Source organism: Streptopelia decaocto, assembly GCF_964273445.1.
Source record: "Streptopelia decaocto genome assembly, chromosome: 2".
NCBI lineage: Eukaryota > Metazoa > Chordata > Aves > Columbiformes > Columbidae > Streptopelia > Streptopelia decaocto.
The window spans coordinates 69,743,512-69,764,455 of record NC_138655.1 but is presented as its reverse complement, the minus strand read 5'-3'; the positions used below and the strand labels follow the sequence as shown (position 1 = coordinate 69,764,455).

The window sequence follows — 20,944 nt, the reverse complement described above, 5'->3', positions numbered from 1 at the left end:
AGATAATTTATGCATCAGAAATAATCTTGTTTCTCAAGCCTTGTCTTTCTCAAGATTAACTTTAATGTTTGCTGCTGAAATCCAAAGTACTGGAAGCATGCATGTGCCAGAATATGTTTTGAAACCTAGCAACTCATTGTATAAAGTGACTTTACTTAGGATTGCTGAAGGTATTTTCCTCTGCTCACTGTCACATAATGCACGTGTTTCTAAACATCCATCTGCATTTCTTCTGTTTCTCTGACAGTAAGTGCCTTTTAATTTTGTCCTCAGCAAGCGAAGAATCAAGTTTAAGCTATGGGCTTCAATGTTGCTTCTACTGATGTTATTATGGTGGTATCCCCTGTACGATGAGCTTACAGAGTACTGACTGTGGTTTTGAAAATAGATCATTTCTATTTATATATTTTATTTTAATAAGACTCTAGAAACATGACTATTTTACTTGAATGCTTCTTTATACCATATTTTGAATGTTTAAGACCTCTCTTTGCTATGTTAAAAACAGGCACTGTTGAATAGCTAATGTATTTCCCCAAAGAAGAGTTCAACTTGCATAGTTCCTAATCCTGTAATTACTTATGCATGCGGTTAAGAATACAAACACTTCCCTTGTAATCACATGGAGAAGACTGTGCTGAATCGTGGCCTTTCCTGTATAGTCTCAGTTTCTAGAGGTACTCCCATAATTCACTAATAATAATGATCCTTTTTTCTCCTAGTTAAAAGAGTATTGTATCAACACAGAAGGCTTTACAGTGCAAATTTTCACAGGAAAACATATTTTTGTTCTAAGTATTATTTGTCTGAAGGTAGAGAAACATTTTAACTACCCATTCAGTAAATATTGATATAGCTTTTAGCCAGGCTTTTTGTTCTTCAAGAAAAAAGAATCAAGGTGCGAAATCTTGTTGACTGAACTGCTGAACTAAAGGGCAAAATTCTCACTGGCTTCAGTATAGATCAGGATTTCACAAGGGGTCTTTATATATGTAGCATAGGCTGGTTCTGGTAGTGTGGAGACTTACAGGGTGTCCACAAAATAAAAAACAACATAAACCCAGCCATGCAGAACGATCAGAAATTGGTTAGACTGACACACAACCTTTTTAGCTTTCCAGTCACACACAGATCTTCTCCAGCTGCTCTTCCTGCTAAATGTATAGACCATGAAGAAAAGCCTGGAAAACACCAACTAGTACCTATGTAGATTTTGTGAGGCTTGGGTATAAAAATAATATATATCATAAAATATTTTTTTTCTCAGTCCTTACTCAGGCACAATTGAAACCAAAGATGGAGAATAAACTGATTATTCAATTTTTCTTTAGAACCTTGAAAGAAACCTTTTTATAAATTTTATATATTCCTGTTAATGCTCTAATACAGAACATTCTGACATAGATCCAATATACAGTTCTGCTGTTGTGGGTTTCACATGCTGTTTTGCCCTTCACAGAGGTGGCGTTCATTAGTATTGAAATAAACCAGATGCAGTTTTTCCTCAGTAGGCTTTGGCCACTCTACTCCCCTTCTCCCATTTATGTGTCAGTTGTAAATTGCTGGACAAATACTCTGTTTCGTGCTTCCCTACCGCTGGCATGCAACATCTTTAAAGATTCAAAACAGATAGGAAGGCTAAAAAGACAACAGGTAGGTAATGCAGCTCTCTCTCCAGTGCAACTTGCTCAGAGTAGCAAGCAGCAAGATTGTATTTTTTTCTTCAGAGTGCAGGTGGAGAGGCCATGAATGAAAACAAATTTCTGAACACAGACTCCAGCACAGGCTCAGTGGAAACAACCGTCAAGCCATTGCCATTTAAAGATCCAAACTTCATCGTAAGTATGTTCTTTTAACAATTCAAAATGCTAAACTCTCCCAATAAAACATTAACTAGGATTCTATTTAACCGTATTGCTAATGTAAATATTAAGAAAGTCAGCTTCTAACAGCCAAATAAAAGGTTGACAGTTTTTTCTGAAAAATTCACTTCAAGTGCATGGCACGGTATGGTCCAAAGTGCACACTGTATTATAGCGTGAAAATGGCACCAGTCCAGAGGCAGAACTGTTGTATTAAATCCTGGAACTGAATCAGAAAACCTGCTAGATCAAGGTAAGTGCAGAAGTTTGGTATCTCACAAACTACCACAGCTAGAGGGGAGCAGTTAATACCGCTGCGATTGTAGGAATGCCATCTCCCAGTTTCTAGCCACGGCAGGCTGCAGGAAAGCAATTGAACTAGAAATCATTAGGAACTGCATTTTGCTCCTCTCCTGGTCCCTGAAACTCTTAACAAACCTGTGGTGTTCTGTTCTTCCAGTAATTACTGGGTTCAGAAGCAAACCTGTGCTCCCCACAGCCTGACCTGCCAGCATGCACAAGTCATGAAAACTCTGACAGCTGACAAAATAAAGGCTGCCAAAACACTCTGAGCTTTAAACTGGGGGAGAAGGTGGAGGAAGACTACAGCTAGTAATGCTATCACTGCTGGGTTTGTTTTTAATATCTTTTTATCTTGCTATGCCAGAGCCAACTCATTGGCACACTGTACAAATGCTTCCTAGACCAGCCAGACTGCTCAGACTGCTGGTCCTAAGCCAGTACTTAGTAGGATTTTGTTCCAGATTTCATTCTGTATGAATAAGATACATAAGATGCAATATCCCACAGCATAAAACCTGAGTAATCAGGCATCACACAGCTCACTGAGCACAGGTTTGGCAGGGGCTATCAAATTAATCTCTAGATATAGAGCAAGTTGCTCTACGTCTGCTTTGCAGAGAACTTGTGTCAGGAGAGGGGCATTCAAAGGGCTGCATATTCTGCTCACTCTAGTCCTCCAGTGAGCACCAAGATCTTTGAGAAATGGAGCTTATTGGAAAAGCTCCATTTGCTCCCAGGGGCATTCCATGTAGCTTCCATGTAGGATGTAAGTAGCCATGGGGCCTTGTGCTGACCCTTCAGTTCTTAGAGGGACATCACCATTTGCAAAGGGGCAATACTAATGTCTGCATGCTTGAAATTATAATGAATGTACAGGGCCCTTGGTGACTGCTGCAGAAATAATAGGCAGTTACAATAAAAACATTATGTTGTCCTCCTCAATACAGTCACTAATTTTAGAAGAAATGTATTGGGTTTTAGCTAGCTTTTTGTCAGTATGCACTGGTAGTAATGATCTGGATGACTTTTTGCATCCTTCCAGCCTAATTTGCCATATAAGGAAGAAAATATATGTCTATCTTTTATAAATATGCCCAAGATTGAACCATTAGCTCACTCCAGAGGATAAACTTAAAAGCAGAGAAGGAAGAAATTACCTCTTCCTAAACTTTCTGAACAGAATTTTTATCCTTTGGTGATGGAGAAGGGGAAGAGGACTTTCTGACAATCTTGTAGGGCAGTGAGTAGCTCCAGCTTTCCCTGAACTTCACTAGTGCACAGGTATCATCTTGCTTCATTGGCACATGGCAGTTGTTGCCTTTTGATTGTAGGTATGTGAGGTGATACTCAGCCCCATTCCTAGGAGGCATACGTTAATGTAAACCCAATAGTTGCTTTTGAGAAAGCAGATTACTAAAAAAAAAAAACAACAACATTTTGCAATGATTTGGGGGAAAAGTCATGTAAAGAATTTGAATTAGTAATACGGTAATATATCTGTTTTCATCTCATATTCAACCAGTCTCTATTTTACAATGATCTCTAGATTACCAAGGTGTTGCCCTCAGAGCAAATATTTGCATATATTTTCTGTATTGGATATCCATTGCCAAAACCCAGTATATCATCAGCTCATGAGCATCTTTTCTGCATATATTTTACGTCTACAGAAAAAAAACCTTTGTCATTGAATCCTTCCTTCTATCATTCTCAGCAATTTAACAGGCTAATTTAGAAAGCAATCACAGCAGAAGTGAGTTTGCAGAGCTTTGCTGAGTTTTAGTGAGACTGATGTGGCAGGTAATAATTATTAACAGAAATAACAACAACTCCCCAATTGTAAGAACATTTTCTTTTCTGAAGTAAAGCTGTAAATCTGTGTCCTTTGATCATTTAGAAGCAGCACAGTATGTTGTGCAGTTTCTGTCTCTGGAGGGACATAAATAAATTACTCTGTAGCAATCACATTTGATAACTGAAACTACTGTTATAGTACCTGTGGCAAGCTTTCCATTAGTGTACCTTTCAAAATCCAAAATTGTCTTGGCAGCCAACATTCTGTTTATTGTTCTTTTTCAATTCTTCTGTTTTCTAGCCTTTGAAAAAAAAAAAAAGAAAATTTCCAGAAAGCTTCTCATCATATTCATTACATTTTGCAAGATCAGTTGTGTTTTCTGCAGTCACGGATAATTTATAAAAGAGCTAGAGCTGCACCTGTAATATGCCATAAAAAGGAAAGAGAAAATTTAGCCGTGTAATCACAATTTTAGACACAACTTCATAGTAATAAGTTCTAATATGATGGGAAGTACATACAGAATCCTGTAATCTCAGGCTAAACCTAACCACATTGATTTTCTATTTCCATGTAAAAAGCAGATTTTCATTTCCTTCAGTTAATCCTTAACATAGTAGCTTTGATACAGTCCAAAAAGCTTTGTTTTTCTTGCAGCCAAGATTAAAGTGTACAGTATATTAGCCTGCTGATGAAATAAGTGAGGATAACAAATCATTCATGACAGGATGAGACGTATCAGAAAGACTATGAAATAGAAGAGTCATGCTCTGAAATAGTATTCTTTATTTCTTTTTTCTCTAAACACCATATTTTTAATTCTAGCACTCCGGCATTGGTGGAGCAGCAGCTGGCAAGAAGAACAGAACTTGGAAGAACCTAAAACAGATTCTTGCTTCTGAAAGGGCATTGCCATGGCAACTAAATGATCCTAGCTGTAAGCTGCTTAGATGCTTTGCATGTATTTATAAATAATAAAATCCACACAAATAACTTTCTTTAAAACAAACCTACATTATTTCATCAGTGCATGCAGCATCCTGCTTGAACAGGGTCCAGCAGTGCATTTAAGACTAGTCCAATCACACTTGCTAGCCCTAAGTGGAAAGCAGAGAGAAGCAAATAATTTGGAGTATTGTAACAAAGTTCGAATACATTTGGGGAGAGAGTTTAATAAAGGAAATGTATTTATCCAAACCAGGTCAGAAACTCCTTATTCCCATCAGGTTTTTGTTGCTTCTTCACTGTTGATGAGCCTCCTCCTGTGCCTGCAGCCCAAATGTCTCCTGACAGGTGGCTGCTGCTTGATTAGCTCTATTTGGACTATTTTCAAATAGATTCTGCTAAGCCACGTACCTGCAGTAGCTTAGACCTCAACCCGAGCTTCCTATCCAGCTCCTTATCCTAGATTCTTGGGAGATTTAAATCCTACATCCCCTATTTAGTTCAGCACAGCTGGAACTGTAGTATTACGAGTCCTGATTAGCAGTCCTAGCTGGTGTACATCTACAGACACACAGTTACAGCAGTGGTTTTAATCTAGATATAATTCAAGTCTACTCATGAAGTAGGATACTATTGAATGTAAAATAGCTGGAGGCAGAATGTGATCCTCAGATTTTCCTCAAGCAAGTGGAGGCATTTCGGAATTGAGCATATGCATATACTTTTTGTCAGACTTGGTGCTTTATCCAAAAATAGCTTGCCATTTTTTGAAGTGTTTTAGACGCAACTGTTACAGAAAAATGCAGACTACTGTGTGTTCCTGGGTATTGTAACTGACGATCTGCTGATGCTGCTGTTTCTGTTACATTCTGTTTGCAACGGTAAATTTACAGGATTTTTTTTTAGGAAGGTGGGAAAAGAAACTCAGTTGTGTATTTAAAACCAGCTGTTTGTGGCATTAGTTTCTTTGGAATTATGAGATGATGAGTTAGAAATTTAATATGCATGGAGCATTGGAATTGATCATAGCATCTGAATGAGGTGCAAGGGAGATCAGGAAGGAGGAAAGAAATGAGTCAGAAACAAGATATTTTTGTAAACATCCAAAATTGGGGATTTAACTACTTCAACATACCAACCATACCTAAAAAATGTTTATGAATGAGGGTTGCTATCTAAAGGGCACCAAGGAACAGCAATTTCCACCATTTAATTTAAACATTCAGACAATTTTCTAGGTCATTGACTAGGCTTTAAGTGGTACGTGCTTAAAGATTTAACTGATTTAAAAGATTACTTCGCTTTTTTGGATTACGGTATTTCAGAGCTGCAATCTTGAGCAACGTTTTGTGGTCCTAACATGCAGCATGTGTATGATAATGGGTGTTCTTTGCAAATAACTGACTGTAAGGGAATTCACCAAGACTTGGAAGAAGCTGACACATTTGGAATAGCTCTCACATTTTTCCTTTTGGGGAGGGCAGTTCTGCTTACTGAACTCATATTAGAGAGATGAGCAGAGTCAGGCTGCTGTTTACAGTGTTAACAGGCCAAGTGTTTTCAGAGGTAATTCTGCTTAGAATTTCTTTGCCTTAGTGCTGCTAGTTAATAAGAGACCTCAGAAAGTCAAGGGAGCATTTTAAGTATGGTAACCTATTTACATTTTGGGTTTGCGTTTTAAAATACATATAGCACACTGAATTTATCCCTTTGTTTCTCTCTAGATTTTAATATTGATGCTCCTCCTTCCTTTAAGCCAGCCAAGAAATATTCAGACATTTCAGGACTTCCGGTAAGTGTTTTATTTTTCTTTTCAAAATTGGCGTCTCACTTTCCACAATGAAATAAGGCTGGTGCATGCTTTTGTAAAACATCTACTTACTGAGGTTCCTGTGCTTAATAGTGGTCCAGTGATTTAGGGCCAAACCCCAAATACTGTCACTACATCACAAAATCCTTAGCTTGTTAATAGATTTCAGGACAGACTGAATACCTTGTCCTGCCAAGTGGCTCCTGTCCCACCGCTTTCCAAGTTCTAGAGTCTGCATTGGTCCCTGTAATTTGTGATTCTTTAGATTGTTACAGTGAAACCTGGTTGCCCACAATTTCCGTGGCTGCTTATTTTTCAAGCTTTAACCACACAGAATGAAACTTCCCATGCTGAGTGTTTGTTTGAGGCTGATTTATTTCATATCTTTTAGGGAAAGTATCCAAAAGATGGCTCAGCAATTTCCAAGAATGAAATTAGGCAAAATTATATTGATTGGCCCAGGTTAACAAAACAAAAAAAAATACCAAACAAAAAAACCTCAGTCTGTTATAATTGCTTCCAAACTTTCCCTCAAACAAATCAGCCTGAGTTAGACACTTGGCCTGGACCTCAGAGCTGGAACTTACAGTTTGGCAGATGTATTGCCTGTGTGTCACAGATGGTCTCTTTCACATGGTTTTGTTAAAGAATAAACAAACAAACAAACAAACAAATAAATAAATTTAAACAAACAACGAAACAAACAAAACCAAAAAACACATACACAAAAAACCCCACAAAAAACCACAACACCGCACATTTGACTTAGATACGGTTTGCACATGCTCCAAGAAGTCTTGGTAGTTACAGTTTGGCACCTGAATTCCCCAGAGATTCTGTTGGCAAAAAACAGGAGTAAAGTAATTGAATTGTGCCCAACAAAAAATTTATATATGCTGCTGACACTGTTCATATGTGACATGAATAGTTTTACTTAAAACAAAACAGGTGTTAGTAACAGTGTTTCTCTTCAGTTTTCACCTTTAGCCCCCAATGGTTTATTTTGCAGAAGCCTGTGCATTTATTACAATTGAAATGAAGGGGAATGTTGTATTTTGGACTATAAAAAGGGTTAAGTAATGGTTACACTAAATAACTACAATAATGGAAACTTTGTAAAGTCAAAGAGCCTTAGATAGAATTTCTGGGTCCTTTCCCTCAGTTTAATCTGTTTCTCGTCTATATGGCACTAGCCCAGTTCACAGATTTGATATTACCTCATAGTGATGCCTGTAAATATACACATTTGTTATGCTGATGCAGGTTAACAGAGCACCTTGCATTCTGTACACTGAATTAGGTAAAAGTCCCTGTTGGGAAAAAAAAAATGGGTGAGTGCTTGATTAAGGACCATCTTATAGTGGATATACAGTGCAAGGCATTGAAGAACAGCTATAGCACCAGCTGTAATCCTGATATCCTAACATTTGAGTTCTTGATTTGGTAGCATATGTTTTATTCATTTTTTTTAAGTAACACATTTAAATAAGGCAACTAGGGGGTGGCGTGTTTCCAGCACTATTTGGAAAGGGAGTAGGTTGCTGGGATTGAGGCTGGTAACCCTTGGTGTTCCAGAGGGAACAGGAAAGCAGCATCTTCCTTGCAGACAAGTGGGCAGACAGCAAATGGAAGAGACTGCTCACAAACCCAGGGATAATAATTCCCTCCAGCCAGGCAAACTTACTGTCTTGTAAGAGTATTGCTTTGATATAATAGCAACTTGTTTTCAGACAAGGAGCAGGGATCAGCTGAATAAGGAACTTTGCATAAGTACCCATCTCTATGGGTGCAGTGAATGGAGGAACGGGGGATAGGTGGACATGCGAAATAATAATGAGTAAATTTCACCAAAATAGCAAAAAATACATACTGGGTCACTTAATGGTGTTCTTCTGTTTCCTATCCTTTCCCTTTAGAGCTGCTTTGCAAGCATTAGTAGCATTTACACTAGGTGTTATTTGAGTAGCTGCGATGCCTCTGACGGGCTTCTGTGGGGCAGGAGGCACAAGGACACAGGTCCCTTTCACTGCCCCATCTCCAAGGAACCAAATAAAGCTTTCCAGTACTGGCCTTGAATGTATTTCAGAACTGGTCAGTCCTCGCACCTATAGCGAGAAGATGATGCAGGTTATAGATGGGAGTGAAGGCCGAGTCCCTACCAGCTAAGGGTCACTTTAGCCATAGGAGATAAAAGTCTTCCTCTCAGTTCTTTGGTTCTTCTTTACCAGCTCCTCCTCTCCATCACCGACTTATGTACTCCAGCTATTCTAGCTTGGTATACATACTCTCCCTTCTATATGAATCCATTCAGTGCTACTTTTGTTTCCTTTTGTTTCATTTTGTTTTGTCTTTCCACTTTCTTTTTTCTTTCTTTTCTTTTCCTTAATTTGCCATCCTCTAATTTCATAATGAGTCAAGTTTCCTATTTTACCTGGCCTGCAAAGTTTCTCCAGACTATGATAAAAATAACGTGTCTAAAAAAAAGTCTTTTTTTTTGGTTAAGATGTCTGAGACAGCATGTCCTTTAAATTGCCAAGCTAGAAATGTTTCATAAGAAGCACTAAATACATTTTCAAGATAATTTCCTAGTAGGAAGATAAGTAGGGTAATAGAATATTTTAGAAATCTAGTATAAGAATAATGTCCCTGTATTTTTTGTGTAAAGTCTGAAAGCATTTATGTAAGAATATATTTTCAATGGCAATGCTGGATTCCCCATGGGGGTGAAAGAAAAAAAGTAAAATAAATTCCTTAGCATTACCCATTTAGGAAAGAATTAAATGGTCTAGCAGGTAAAAAAACAAAACAAAAAACCAAAAGATAAGTGTATTAAAACACTGTCATCAGTATACCCACAGCCATATTAAATGCCACAATTAAATTCTACTGATCCTCTTCTCTTTCTGTGTGTAACACAAATGAAATTAAATATACAAATGGTCTAAGCAGATCAGCCAATTTATATACGTAAGGCAGCATACAAATCAAAAGCTATTATCTACTACATCTACAGTGCAGAATAAAACTATTAAACTATTATTTCCAAACTTGCAAGATGAGTATTTAGATATTTTAACATGTAAAACAGAGTAATTTGTTGTAAAGCAGATTAGAAACCTAACAAACAAAAAAACAGAAACAACCAACCTTCAAATGTTTATATTTCTCTTCCTTTTCTGAAAATGGATCAGCCTTGTTCCTACAGAAACAGATTGGGATAACTAGCTTATGGTATTTGAAGAACATGTATCTATGGCCTTTGACTTAGTTGCTAAACATGACAGAGTTTTTTCTTGGCAAAATCACCTTCACTTTTCTAATCTGTTTTAGCTGTTGCTGAAGTAGTGGTGAAGTTTGTTTTCAGGCTGAAGTCAAGGCACAAATGGGTAGTTACCATTAGTGTAAGCAAACACTGCAGCCCAATATGAAGTATCAGAATGGAGAAGAACTGCTGTAGTATTTTTAACCTAGATAGGTGCACAATACAAACTGCAGATATGGCTTGGCTAGTTTATTACAAAGTCATGCACATTTGAAAAGCAGTCTACTTGCTAAGCTTGTTTTTGAAATAAAAAGAAATTTATACTGGCTGTAACAATGAAGTTACCACCGGGTATAAATTCACTCCTAATTTCCTAACTTTGCCATTTGTTTGACAATGAATTGATGGCTCAATTGTTAGCTGACTACTTGTAATTTGTAAATTTGTAAAGAAACAAGCTACAAATAACACTTAATTTTCTGCTACGTCTTATCAGGCCAGACAATTAACTGGATTGTTACCATGGTCAACATATCCTTTCCAACATAAAAATGGTAGAGGGCTATGCACTTCAGCAGTGTGGGTGGGGGAAATCCTTCAGCTCTCCCTGGCCTTTTTTAGCAGCAACGTCTTAAGCCAGAGGTGTCAAACTCATTTTTATGGGGGGCCACATCAGTAACTACTCCTACATTTATACAGTCCTAAAATTACATTTGGCCCTTTGAAGGCAACCGCCAGGCTGATGCGGCCCCCGGTGAAAATGAGTTTGACACCCCTGTTTAAGGAATCTCAGCTGCCAGCGCCCCCCTGTTACAGAAAGGTACAGGACACACTTCCAGGACCTTGGTGGGCATTCCATAATCCCCTGCTGAATGGGTGGTGAGTGTCCTGGGGGCAGAAGGTGGAGAGGTGCCCCCCTGAAGCCTACTGGCTTCCAGCCCAGCCTCCCGTGCTGGTGCCCCAGCTCAGCCCAGCTCAAGGTTTCTGTAGCAACAGGGAAGGGGAGAGGATGGAAGGAACCTGGCACCGCTCCCAGGCACACAGGGGCAAATATAGCAGAGGACACAAGCGTAGTGCGGGGTTAGCTGGCCAGGCTGCGCTCCTGAAAGCAGCATCTGTAGCAAAGCACGATGCTCAGTTCAAATTGCTTATCAGTCCAGCCACAGAACCATAAGCTGAGACTCCCTTGCTCTAACAACCGCTTTAAAGTAAATTAAAAGCTAAGTTCTATGGAGGAAGAGAAAATCAGTCCAAAGCTATCAGAACACCCATAATTCAGCCTCTTTGTGGATAATTTATTGGCAGCAGCCTGACTCCTTGGAGAGCTGCCTTGTGAGAGACTGCGCAAGGCACAGAGTTGCTAGGGCGAGTTTAGAGAGTTGAGGAATTTCTTTTGCACTGTGTTTTGTATGAAACTATTTCAGCCCTCTGTTATGTTTAATGCATTTCTAATGTGATTTTATAGAGGTCTGTTAATGTCTTGAAAGTTCTGACATGAGGAGAAAGAAAAAGGTACAAATTTTTAGTTACATGGTAGAACAGCAGTGCTGTTACTGGGCAAAAAAAATCAGTATTTTGTGGTCTTGTAATTAGACACTTTTCTTAGTATTCTGTTTCGAGCTGTTCTTTTAATAGCATCTCTGCCATTGTTCCTTTTTCAGGCAAATTACACAGATCCCCAGAGCAAGCTACGATTTAGCACTATTGAAGAATTTGCCTATATTCGGATGCTCCCTTCAGATGTGGTTACAGGATACCTGGCTCTAAGGAAAGCAACAAGTATTGTTTCCTGAAGAGACCAAAGATTATGTATACTGCTTATGAACAGCGCTAATTTTGAGAATCGCAATGGCAGCTGATTGTGGGACTGAGGTTCCTTAAAACTGTCCATGGACATGTACATCTGGAAGTCGTTGATGATACATGGATTTCAAGAACATATGGATTTAATTTTGATAAATGCTGATATTTGTTAGTTTGCCAATTTGTAGGCAATTTCGTTTGGTGAACAGAATAACTTAGACTGTAAGGATACATATCTGCACCCTAATGTCTGAGTTATATTAATTTCTGTGCAGACAGAATTTCATCCCCACCCTGTATATGTTATATACTGCCTTGGCTCAGAAGGAACAGTCATTTGAATTAAGGAAAAGGTACCAAGATATCCCAACTTCTAAACCTGCCTTGCCAGATGTGCTTGCCACTTGGCTATGAAGAAGTTTGTTCCATCTGTAAAATGAAGCTAAAATACCCAGCAAGTGCTGCTGTTGTGAGGACTGTTTATGGTACTGAGCACTGTGGAAATGAACAGCTTCACACAAATATTTGCATTGAAGAACTGTCAGCATAAGTAAAGTTGGACTCAGACTTGTTTTTAAAATATCCTAATGAATATGCGTAACATGATCAAATCACCAGGCAACTCTTAACCACGACACTTTGTAGTTTTTGAGTGCTTCATTTCACAACCTGATTATTCTTCTACCTTTCCTTGTTAGTACAATATTAGTACAAAAACGTACTGATTTCCCAGATTTTTTAAAAACAGTGCTAAAAAAGCTGTTTGGTGGTGTTCTTACGCTCAGATGGTCTTCAGCAAGGCGAGACCTCCTGCATCAGGAGTCTGACCTTTGCACAATGAGGTACCAGGAGAATAACAGATAGCAACTGAATGTTGTCACCCTTTAGAGGAAGGAGACTGATGGAGAGTTTGGGCTCTTGCTGGGGTGGGCTGACAGGTACATGTCAGCTTCGGAATGACCATGATTTCCTGAAACTAAGTCTAGGGGCAAGGGGGCGGAGGGTTTTCTGCACATTCTTTCTTGTTGTCCTCTTTCTTATGACAAGCTGCTGATTTGTTGCCTTCCCACTTGTGCATCTTTTTCCCAGCCTTAGACTCTTATCAAGTTTCAGTCAGGACTCCCAAGTTCCTGCTCAGCCATTTGTGGCCTCCAACCACACAGCCTTCATGCCCATACGCTGCCAGCTGCCCCGTGAAAGTGTCACTTACCTTCCTGAGCTCTCTGAGCGGTGGATGTCAGCCAGAAAGGCTGCTAGGAGAGTTACGGCTTGCTGTGGAAATGCTCTCTTCCCATGTGCAAAATTGCTGAGGGGAAGACTTGCCCCATAGCTTGTTAGTCCTGGACTGCCCAGGTCACTGAGGAGGTGAGACACTCATTACAGAACAGCGGTCCTGTTCCACTCAAGCTCCATCATGGACATCGGGACCTGGTGCAAGGCACCTCCTCTCTCTGGCTGCGCAAGCTGCATGCAGCGGTGACTAGTTAGTGTCTGAGCTACACCTTGAATGCACATTTCTATAGACATGGTAATTATTAGAACAGATTTTTTTTTTCTAATTAAAAGAATAAATATGCAGAGTGTTATTAAGGCTAGTTTAATTTCAACTCCAAAACAGGAAAAAGAATAATGGGACATACTATTTAACGAAAGTCTGTGGGACTTGTTCCTCAGTTTTTTGTGTTCTAATATTTACAAAAGCAAATTAATTTTAAAAAGTATTTGACATGCTTACAATAGATCCTTCAAAGCCCTGGATACCAGATAATGCTACAACTGTATCACAAAACAAAAAAGAATAAGACAGCGTATCTCTCTTCATGCCAGTAAACATCCAAGCCACATTCTCTTTGTATCTGAATTTTAAACTTATTTTATGTACTGAAGATGTATGTATATGATAAGCTTAACACTGATATGAAAAGAAAATACATAGAACTGCTCTAAGATCATTTGTGCTTTAAATAAGCAGACAGCAGCTCAGAAAATTGTATTTCTCCAGCTTGTTCTCTCCCACAAATATTTTTAACATTATTTGGGAACAACTGTTTAGGAACCCAGGCTCCCTCACCATCAGAAGTGCTCCATGCACTCCTGTGCTATATATTAAGATGTTGCTTCTCAGCTACGTTCTACCACCATGCAGTGTTTGTGCATTCCATTTTCAAAACCTAAGTGTTTTACTGAATAAATCAGCATCAGGAAAGTAAATACAGTTTAGATTTGGCAAAAAACATTCGTGCCTCTTCTCTCAGTGCTCTCTATCCATCCCATGGCTGCTAGATTCTCTTTCCTTCCTTATTTCACCCTTTGGTAGTCACTAGCCCTTTTTTTCCTGGTCGGCGGTATCTCGCTTTTGCTCATTAGGCTGTGCAGCGGTCAAGCCAAGAGTGATGAGTCAGCCACCAGCACTGTGCAGCGTTACATTGATCAACAACAGTTTACTATGCGGAACAGTCAAAACGAATTTGTTTTAGCAGGAAGCTGAAGACAGAAAAGATCTAGCAGCCAACATATACAACGCCATTCAGTCCAACTAGGTTCTTTTTTGGGAACAGCCTGTGGGCCTGCTGCTCTCATCAATGCCTTCTATGAGAAAACTGAGCAATACCTAGCTTGCTGCATGTAAGAGAAAATATGCATGAGTGAAGAGCTAGTCTGTGGCATGGACTAGTTTTATTGCCAGTTTTAGAAGAAGTGAAAAATTGTGGAGTACATTTATATTTAAAAGTATGTATGGGGTGTTATCTCAACAAACAACTTTAATTTAAACCGCAAAGAGGACAAAAGAAAGGCATTTGAAAAGCAAAGCAGCAATGAATACCATTTCAGACTTGGGGATAATGCATTTTGACAGATAGGACTGCCACATCTGTAAAGCGGAAAGCCATCAGTCAGGTTAAGGACTAATTTGTTCAAGTACAACCATTACTGTCTGTGAAGCATCACCTGAATGCACTGTTTCATACAGACCACGGATGGCTTCAACCTCACATGCGCTTGCATTAGTATATTGCCCTGTCATCCCCCTCCATTACCCCTGTAATGGCTTGCAGCATGCTGGTTGCTGAGCTCCCACAGAAATCCCACTGACAGTAGTGGGAAGTGAGCTTGTCCAGCAGCTCGCCAGGCACAGTCCATCTGGCAGGGCTCTACTCTTAGTCTTTTTGGCAGGCAGAAAGTGTGTTTTCCTTGCTTCATCTGTCCTATCTCTCAGAAAGAATGAGGATGTTCACCAGCGGCCAAGGTCCTGTTTGCCCGTGCCTATGCACTGCTGGGCCAGCAAACACTGGACATGGGCATCACCTCCAGCTTACTGTGGGGTTTTGCAGATGTTGGTTTTTTTTTAAGACTGCAGTAGCTTGTATTCACCCCACGCTTTGGGGGGATCTACTTGTTCTCTAGGCCTGGGCAAAGCGTTGAGCCCAGGGCAGCAAAACTGCCGTAGCTGAAGTGTCTGGTTTGGCCCCAGTCCTGCAGCTGCAAGGATGCTGTGCTGGGACAGGGTCGCACGGGGCTGTCTGAGCTGGGGTCCAGGGAAGGGGTGATCTGGGGGCAATGAGAAGAGAGAAGCTCTCAGCAGCTGCGGCCTCCACCTTCCTGTCCTCGCTAGCAATGGGAGAGCAGGGTGCTTGACTGCCTGGGCTCTTGCCTTGATTATTTGCTGCTGGTTTGTGCAGCAGGTCTGTACTGGCGGAAGATTCCTGCCCCAGCCCTGCCCTCTGCCTCACCTGTGCTAGAAATGACCTTGGCCCCCTGTCCTGGAAAGCAGCAAAATTAAATTCAGAGAGGCCTTGGGCCAGCTCATTTGGGAGTCCCTGCATTTCACTGTCCTGTTATTTCCCTGCATTGTCCCATTGTAGCATTCTGGATCCTTATGGAGTTGATACATAATGGGCTTCCATGGAGGACAGGAGAAGCAGGCACATGCAGGGAGATGTGCCTTGATCTCCTTTTAACAGATGCCTTTAAGTATCAAACTCCACCAAAGCACAAGAAAACGAAGGTAAGCAAATGGCAGGACTTTTAGCTGGTGAAGAATATCAAAGCAAAAATTAACTAGTGTAAGGTTAAAAAGGTTTTGTAAGTCCGCTCTGTTAAGAAAAAAGTTCAAACTCCCTACATGATTACAATATTTTTTCTGAAAGGCTAAGTAATCTTTAAAAAATTACTACCACAATAACTTATTACTAGAAAAATTACCCACGGGTTTTAAGGTCTCTTGCAATCTCTAACAATATACATGGTTTACATACTCAAGACAGAATAGCACATAGTTTTTCTTTCCAAGTCAGTTGATAGAAGAAGACTTTCATAGACTTGATGTGAGGTTCTGGGAAAAAATCCTTGACTTAGTGCTCTATTAAACAAGAAGAATCAAACAGTATCTGTATTGTTACCGAATACTTGAGTCACACTAAGGTGATGATGCCACTAATATAATTCACAGAAATCCCTTCATATTTTTCTCATTTTGATATGTGTTCCCCAATTAAAAACCACTTTGCCTCCCAATTAAAAACCACTTCGCCTGTTGGAGAGTGGATAGGTGGAACATAATAAAATAATAAATCTTCAGGTAAGAAAAACATTCTGATTAAGTCCATTTGGTATCTGTAAGTATTGCTTGACTTGGTTTTGTATTACCTTAGGAGGTCAACAAATCCAGTCTTTTCAGATGATTACACTAATGTAAATCACAACCTATGACCAGCAATAGCAGTAATTTCTTGGGAGACCTATAATAATAACTAACAAATATTGTTTTAACTACTGGTAAGTAGTGCCTGTGTCATTGCACATGGTTTATGACCTATGAGATCATGTATTAAGTAGAGAACACAGCTTTTTCTGACACTGTAGCCTAAAATCGATAATTTCTACATAAAAATCTAGTACTAGTGGACTAGACAATAAGTTGGTTTGGGGGCTGGCAGTGGCTCCTGTTTGCCAGCTTGTTCTCCTCTGGGCAAGAACTCCTGTCAGTTGCTTGTGTCCCTCTTCTTTCAAGTGAAGAAATCATTTGCAAGCCGCTAACCTCCCACAGTTCATGTGAACAGTGTCCCTCTGCTCTCCAAGTCTTGAATCCAAAGCATAGTTTGCATAAAAGGAGAACAGGTCCCCTTCGTGCGGGTACTTCTGTTTCAACACGGGTCACACACAAGCAAGTTCTCAGCGTCAGGTTTTGTAATTTCTGAAGACAACTGCCTACCCGTGCATGGGAAGAAAGTGTTTCCTGCCTCGTGCTATTAAAATAAATCAGTATCCATGTACATTCAGTGCTTCCGTATAGATCTGATAAATCTACAGCAATGCACCCCTATGAGCAGAGATGCGGGCCTGGTCTGCTGGGTCAATACTTGGCAGGCGTTGGGCACTGGCTAGGCAGGGGTAATGGAGAAGTCTGGCCGTGATCCCATTTATAACCAGAGGGATGGCAGATTTACAAGACAGCTTGATTCTTTTCTTCCAGGAGGAGGGGATGCCTCTAAAAGGACACCACAAACATCACACACACACATTGCCTACATACTGTGTGTCTGGTTGTTCATTTCACAACCAATGCATCAAGATGACATGGAGGAGACAGAATTAAGGATCTAGTTAACTCTTGGCCCATGTCCTCTCTCATCTTCCAGCTTAGGTAACTTGGATGCTAACAACCAGAAGCCAGGCTCTTTTTGATGACAACCAATGACAAGACAAGGGGCAATGGGTATAAACTGGAACACAGAAGGTTCCATTTAAATTTGAGAAGAAACTTCTTCACCGTGAGGGTGCCAGAGCACTGGAACAGGCTGCCCAGGGAGGTTGTGGAGTCTCCTACTCTGGAAGCATTCAAGACCTGCCTGGACGCCTTTCTGCGTAACCTCATCTAGGTGTTCCTGCTCCGGCAGGGGGATTGGACTGGATGATCTTTCAAGGTCCCTTTCAGTCCCCACCAATCTGTGATTCTGTGTGATTCTGTGAACCCCATTGCGTGCTCGCAGAAGGGCTGTGGTCTGAACTCCACCCAAACAATTAGAGCAGTTAATTGTGTGGAACCTTCAGGCCATGGCTGCTCACCTGGGCAGCAGTGGGCTGGCTGTGCAGTGTGTGCCTCCCCTGTCCTGTGCCTGCAGCAGCATCCTTCCCTAGGGGGCTGAGCAAACGTGGGGGGAGTGAATCTCCTGACGGGCACCTGCATTCCAGCCCAGGACCAAAATGTGGGCACACACTTTCGAACAACTGAAAAAAGCCAGCAGCCTCTAGGAGTGTGCCTGAATAGCAGTTCTTGCATGGATAACACCAGGGATGGTGTGGGGTCTGATAATAACCTTAATAAAAGTGGAAAGCTCAGGAATTTCAACAAGAGCTGGACTTAGAACAAGGTGAGAGGACTGGAACTGGGACTACAGAAGCAATTACCCTGACAATATAAAGCTATGCTGAAGAGAAATAATTTATAAAATGCTCTGTGGGTGATTCTTAATCCTCTAAAGTAACACATGCGGTGCTAGAGTGGTTTTGTATTTGGAATAAAGAACATAAATAGAGCATAACTCACTACTTCAAATTGTGCCTTTCTGGAAGGTGTGTCATAGCTGGTGGTGTGGAGTCAATGGCTGCCATCAGTCTCATGTGCACAAGTGACAGCAGTTAATAGGCACAAACCTTGTTCTCCTATTAACCGGGCTTTTGTTATTGAAGCTGATGGCAAAGCACATCAGCCAAATCTTTTTGGCTTCTAACAACCAAGAATTTGTTTGTTTGTCATGCTTCATCTCTTGCACCAGGCTACACAAAATCAGACAGCTAAGAAGTAAATACCAGCAACTCCTTTCCAGTGTTATGTGCGCCCTTCCTGTGAGCTTTGTAAATTGAGAATAATTACCACCATTTTAGTGAAGTATGAGATGTTCCATGCCAGTACCCTGTTTTAGCCCCATGTTTCCTAAACCCTTGGAAAACAGCACGTTGAACCTCACTATGAAACACCACTTGCAAATGCTTTATTTCAGCAGCTCTTTCCACATTCTTATAATTTACATAATAATGAGCTGGAATGCAAATTCTCTGTGGACCTTGAGATGTCCTTCAGAAGGATCACACTGGGACAGAGGATGCAAAAGCCATTCTTCCCGTACATTTCCTGTATTCAATGCCACTGGGACATGCAGACCTCTGCAGAGCCTTTGGGCACTGACTCTCACCCCAGGGTCTTTTTATATCTTTCATAAAAAATAAACATAGGTCACATGGATGATTTTTGAACAAGCGGTGGAACCTTTCTCTTCCTTCTTTCACACGGATGCTCTGCTTGCTGCGCTTAACAGTCTCTCGATTAATCCCTCCAACTATACAAATCATGGGATTGCATCTCTTGCAAAAGAGTTCTGTAGCCCTAGAAGTTCAGACACTCTCCAGAGAATGGGAGAAGTGCTTTGAAACTGTTAGGGTAAAGTGGAGACAGTGCCCAAATCAGAGAGTGGGAAGGAAGCACCCTCACCCCTGGGTGGTTGGATAAAGAAGCCAGAAACCGCAGCAGCCCTGTACTGTCTGTATTTCAGATGAAGGCAACAACCTACAGTAGCCTGTTTTGCAGAGCACAATCGGGAAGGGTGATGCATCTGCCACTGCCGGACAGAAAGTGGTCAGGAAGCTGGCATTGAGCTGCTCGGCTCTGTGGAGGCTGATATGTCTCTGGGCACACTGAAAGGTAGAGCTTCAGATATCTGGGGAGCCATCCAGTATGCAGCAGCTGTGCGAGGATATGGAGGACTGCAGGTTTGGGCATAGACTGTCTAAACTCAGCCCAGAGCCCTTTCAGGGATCTGCTTCTCTCTGAAGACTTGGAAATGAGTCTTACCAATTCAGTGGATTTTGACTCGACACCTGTATCATCAGACCAGCTCACATAGCATGCACTTCTTTTCACCAGAAGATACCTGGTATTGCTACCAGTACTGGATCTGACGTTGTGGAAGCATGAGAAAAAAATAATCTAAGGCAGACAGGGGCCCTCTTGTCGTTGTCCCAGAACTTCTCTGCCTTTCAGGCCATGTCTGTTACCTTCATGACCTGTTTAACACTACTCACTGCCTCCACCTTTTCTGAACATATGTGACAAGCTCAAGCCAAGAAACTGGACAAGGTTAAAAAACCTGTGGTGTAACAAACATTTCTAAGCAGTTCTCAATAGACATAACCAGAATCCAGCAGTAACAGGTGTCCTAAAAGTCCTCCTTGGTACCTCTGCTGGCTGTAGGTGGCATGGTTTTGGTATGAGGGGGCCTGCAGGAGTGGCCTCTGTGAGAAGACATTCAGAGGCTGTAGGATGCATAAGAATTAGATGGAGTTTCTTGATCCCCTAAAAAAGAATATTTGTAGTAACAGCTTGGTTTTGGGTCATACAGAAGGAGAGGCTTTATTTTGTCCTAAATAGCACATACAAGTTTGATCAAGTGGTAGCTATATCTAAGTCACTAAAAATAATCTCCAAGGCATAATGAGAATCAGCACCTTCCCTAGGAGATGTGATTCCCTTCACCTTCCACTTCACCCAACTCCAAAAAAACCTAACCATCAGCCAACCAAAAAGCCCCAAATCATCACAGGCTTGTGATATTAATCTTCAAAATGAGGACTGAAAAAATAAAATACCAAGTTAATCAAAGGAAGGTGTTTACATAAAATCAGTGGAATTCACGTGAAGAGCTGCAGAAACTGCTTACTGAAAACAGAAAAGAAGCAGTGGAAGAAGAAAAATCTGAAGTGGAAAAGCAAGAGAAAAGCTGAAACCACAAGAGGAAAGCTATTGCCCCATGTTGCCAAAAAGGCAGCCTTCTACTGTGGATAATCGAAACTCCAGGGTGGACCAAAACCAGAAGCATCCTCTACAGAAGTCCTTCTGTCAAAGAGGCCATTGAAGCAAAGCTTAAAACGGAATGAGTTCACCAGAAAATAAACAACTGCTTGCCCTGGATCCAGCCAGCTATCCTAATATCCAGCACTGTGCCCTTGTGGCCGGGAAGGCCAATGGCACCCTGGGGTGTATTAGAAGCGGGGTGGTTAGTAGGTCGAGAGAGGTTCTCCTTCCCCTCTACTCTGCCCTGGTGAGACCACACCTGGAATATTGTGTCCAGTTCTGGGCCCCTCAGTTCAAGAAGGACAGGGAACTGCTG

At 40.9% G+C, this 20,944-nt stretch overlaps 1 protein-coding gene across 1 annotated transcript in view; it reads left to right on the top strand.

Moving 5' to 3' along the window:
* INO80C (INO80 complex subunit C) overlaps positions 1–12,415 on the top strand; it is a 35,287-nt gene extending 22,872 nt beyond the window's left edge. Inside the window, exons 2-5 of the mRNA XM_082044107.1 lie at positions 1,728–1,838; positions 4,786–4,897; positions 6,630–6,697; positions 11,639–12,415. Of these exons, the coding sequence (XP_081900233.1) occupies positions 1,728–1,838; positions 4,786–4,897; positions 6,630–6,697; positions 11,639–11,770 (423 nt within the window). The 3' untranslated portion in view covers positions 11,771–12,415. The remainder of the gene's footprint in view (positions 1–1,727; positions 1,839–4,785; positions 4,898–6,629; positions 6,698–11,638) is intronic.
* The last annotated feature ends 8,529 nt before the right edge of the window (positions 12,416–20,944 follow it).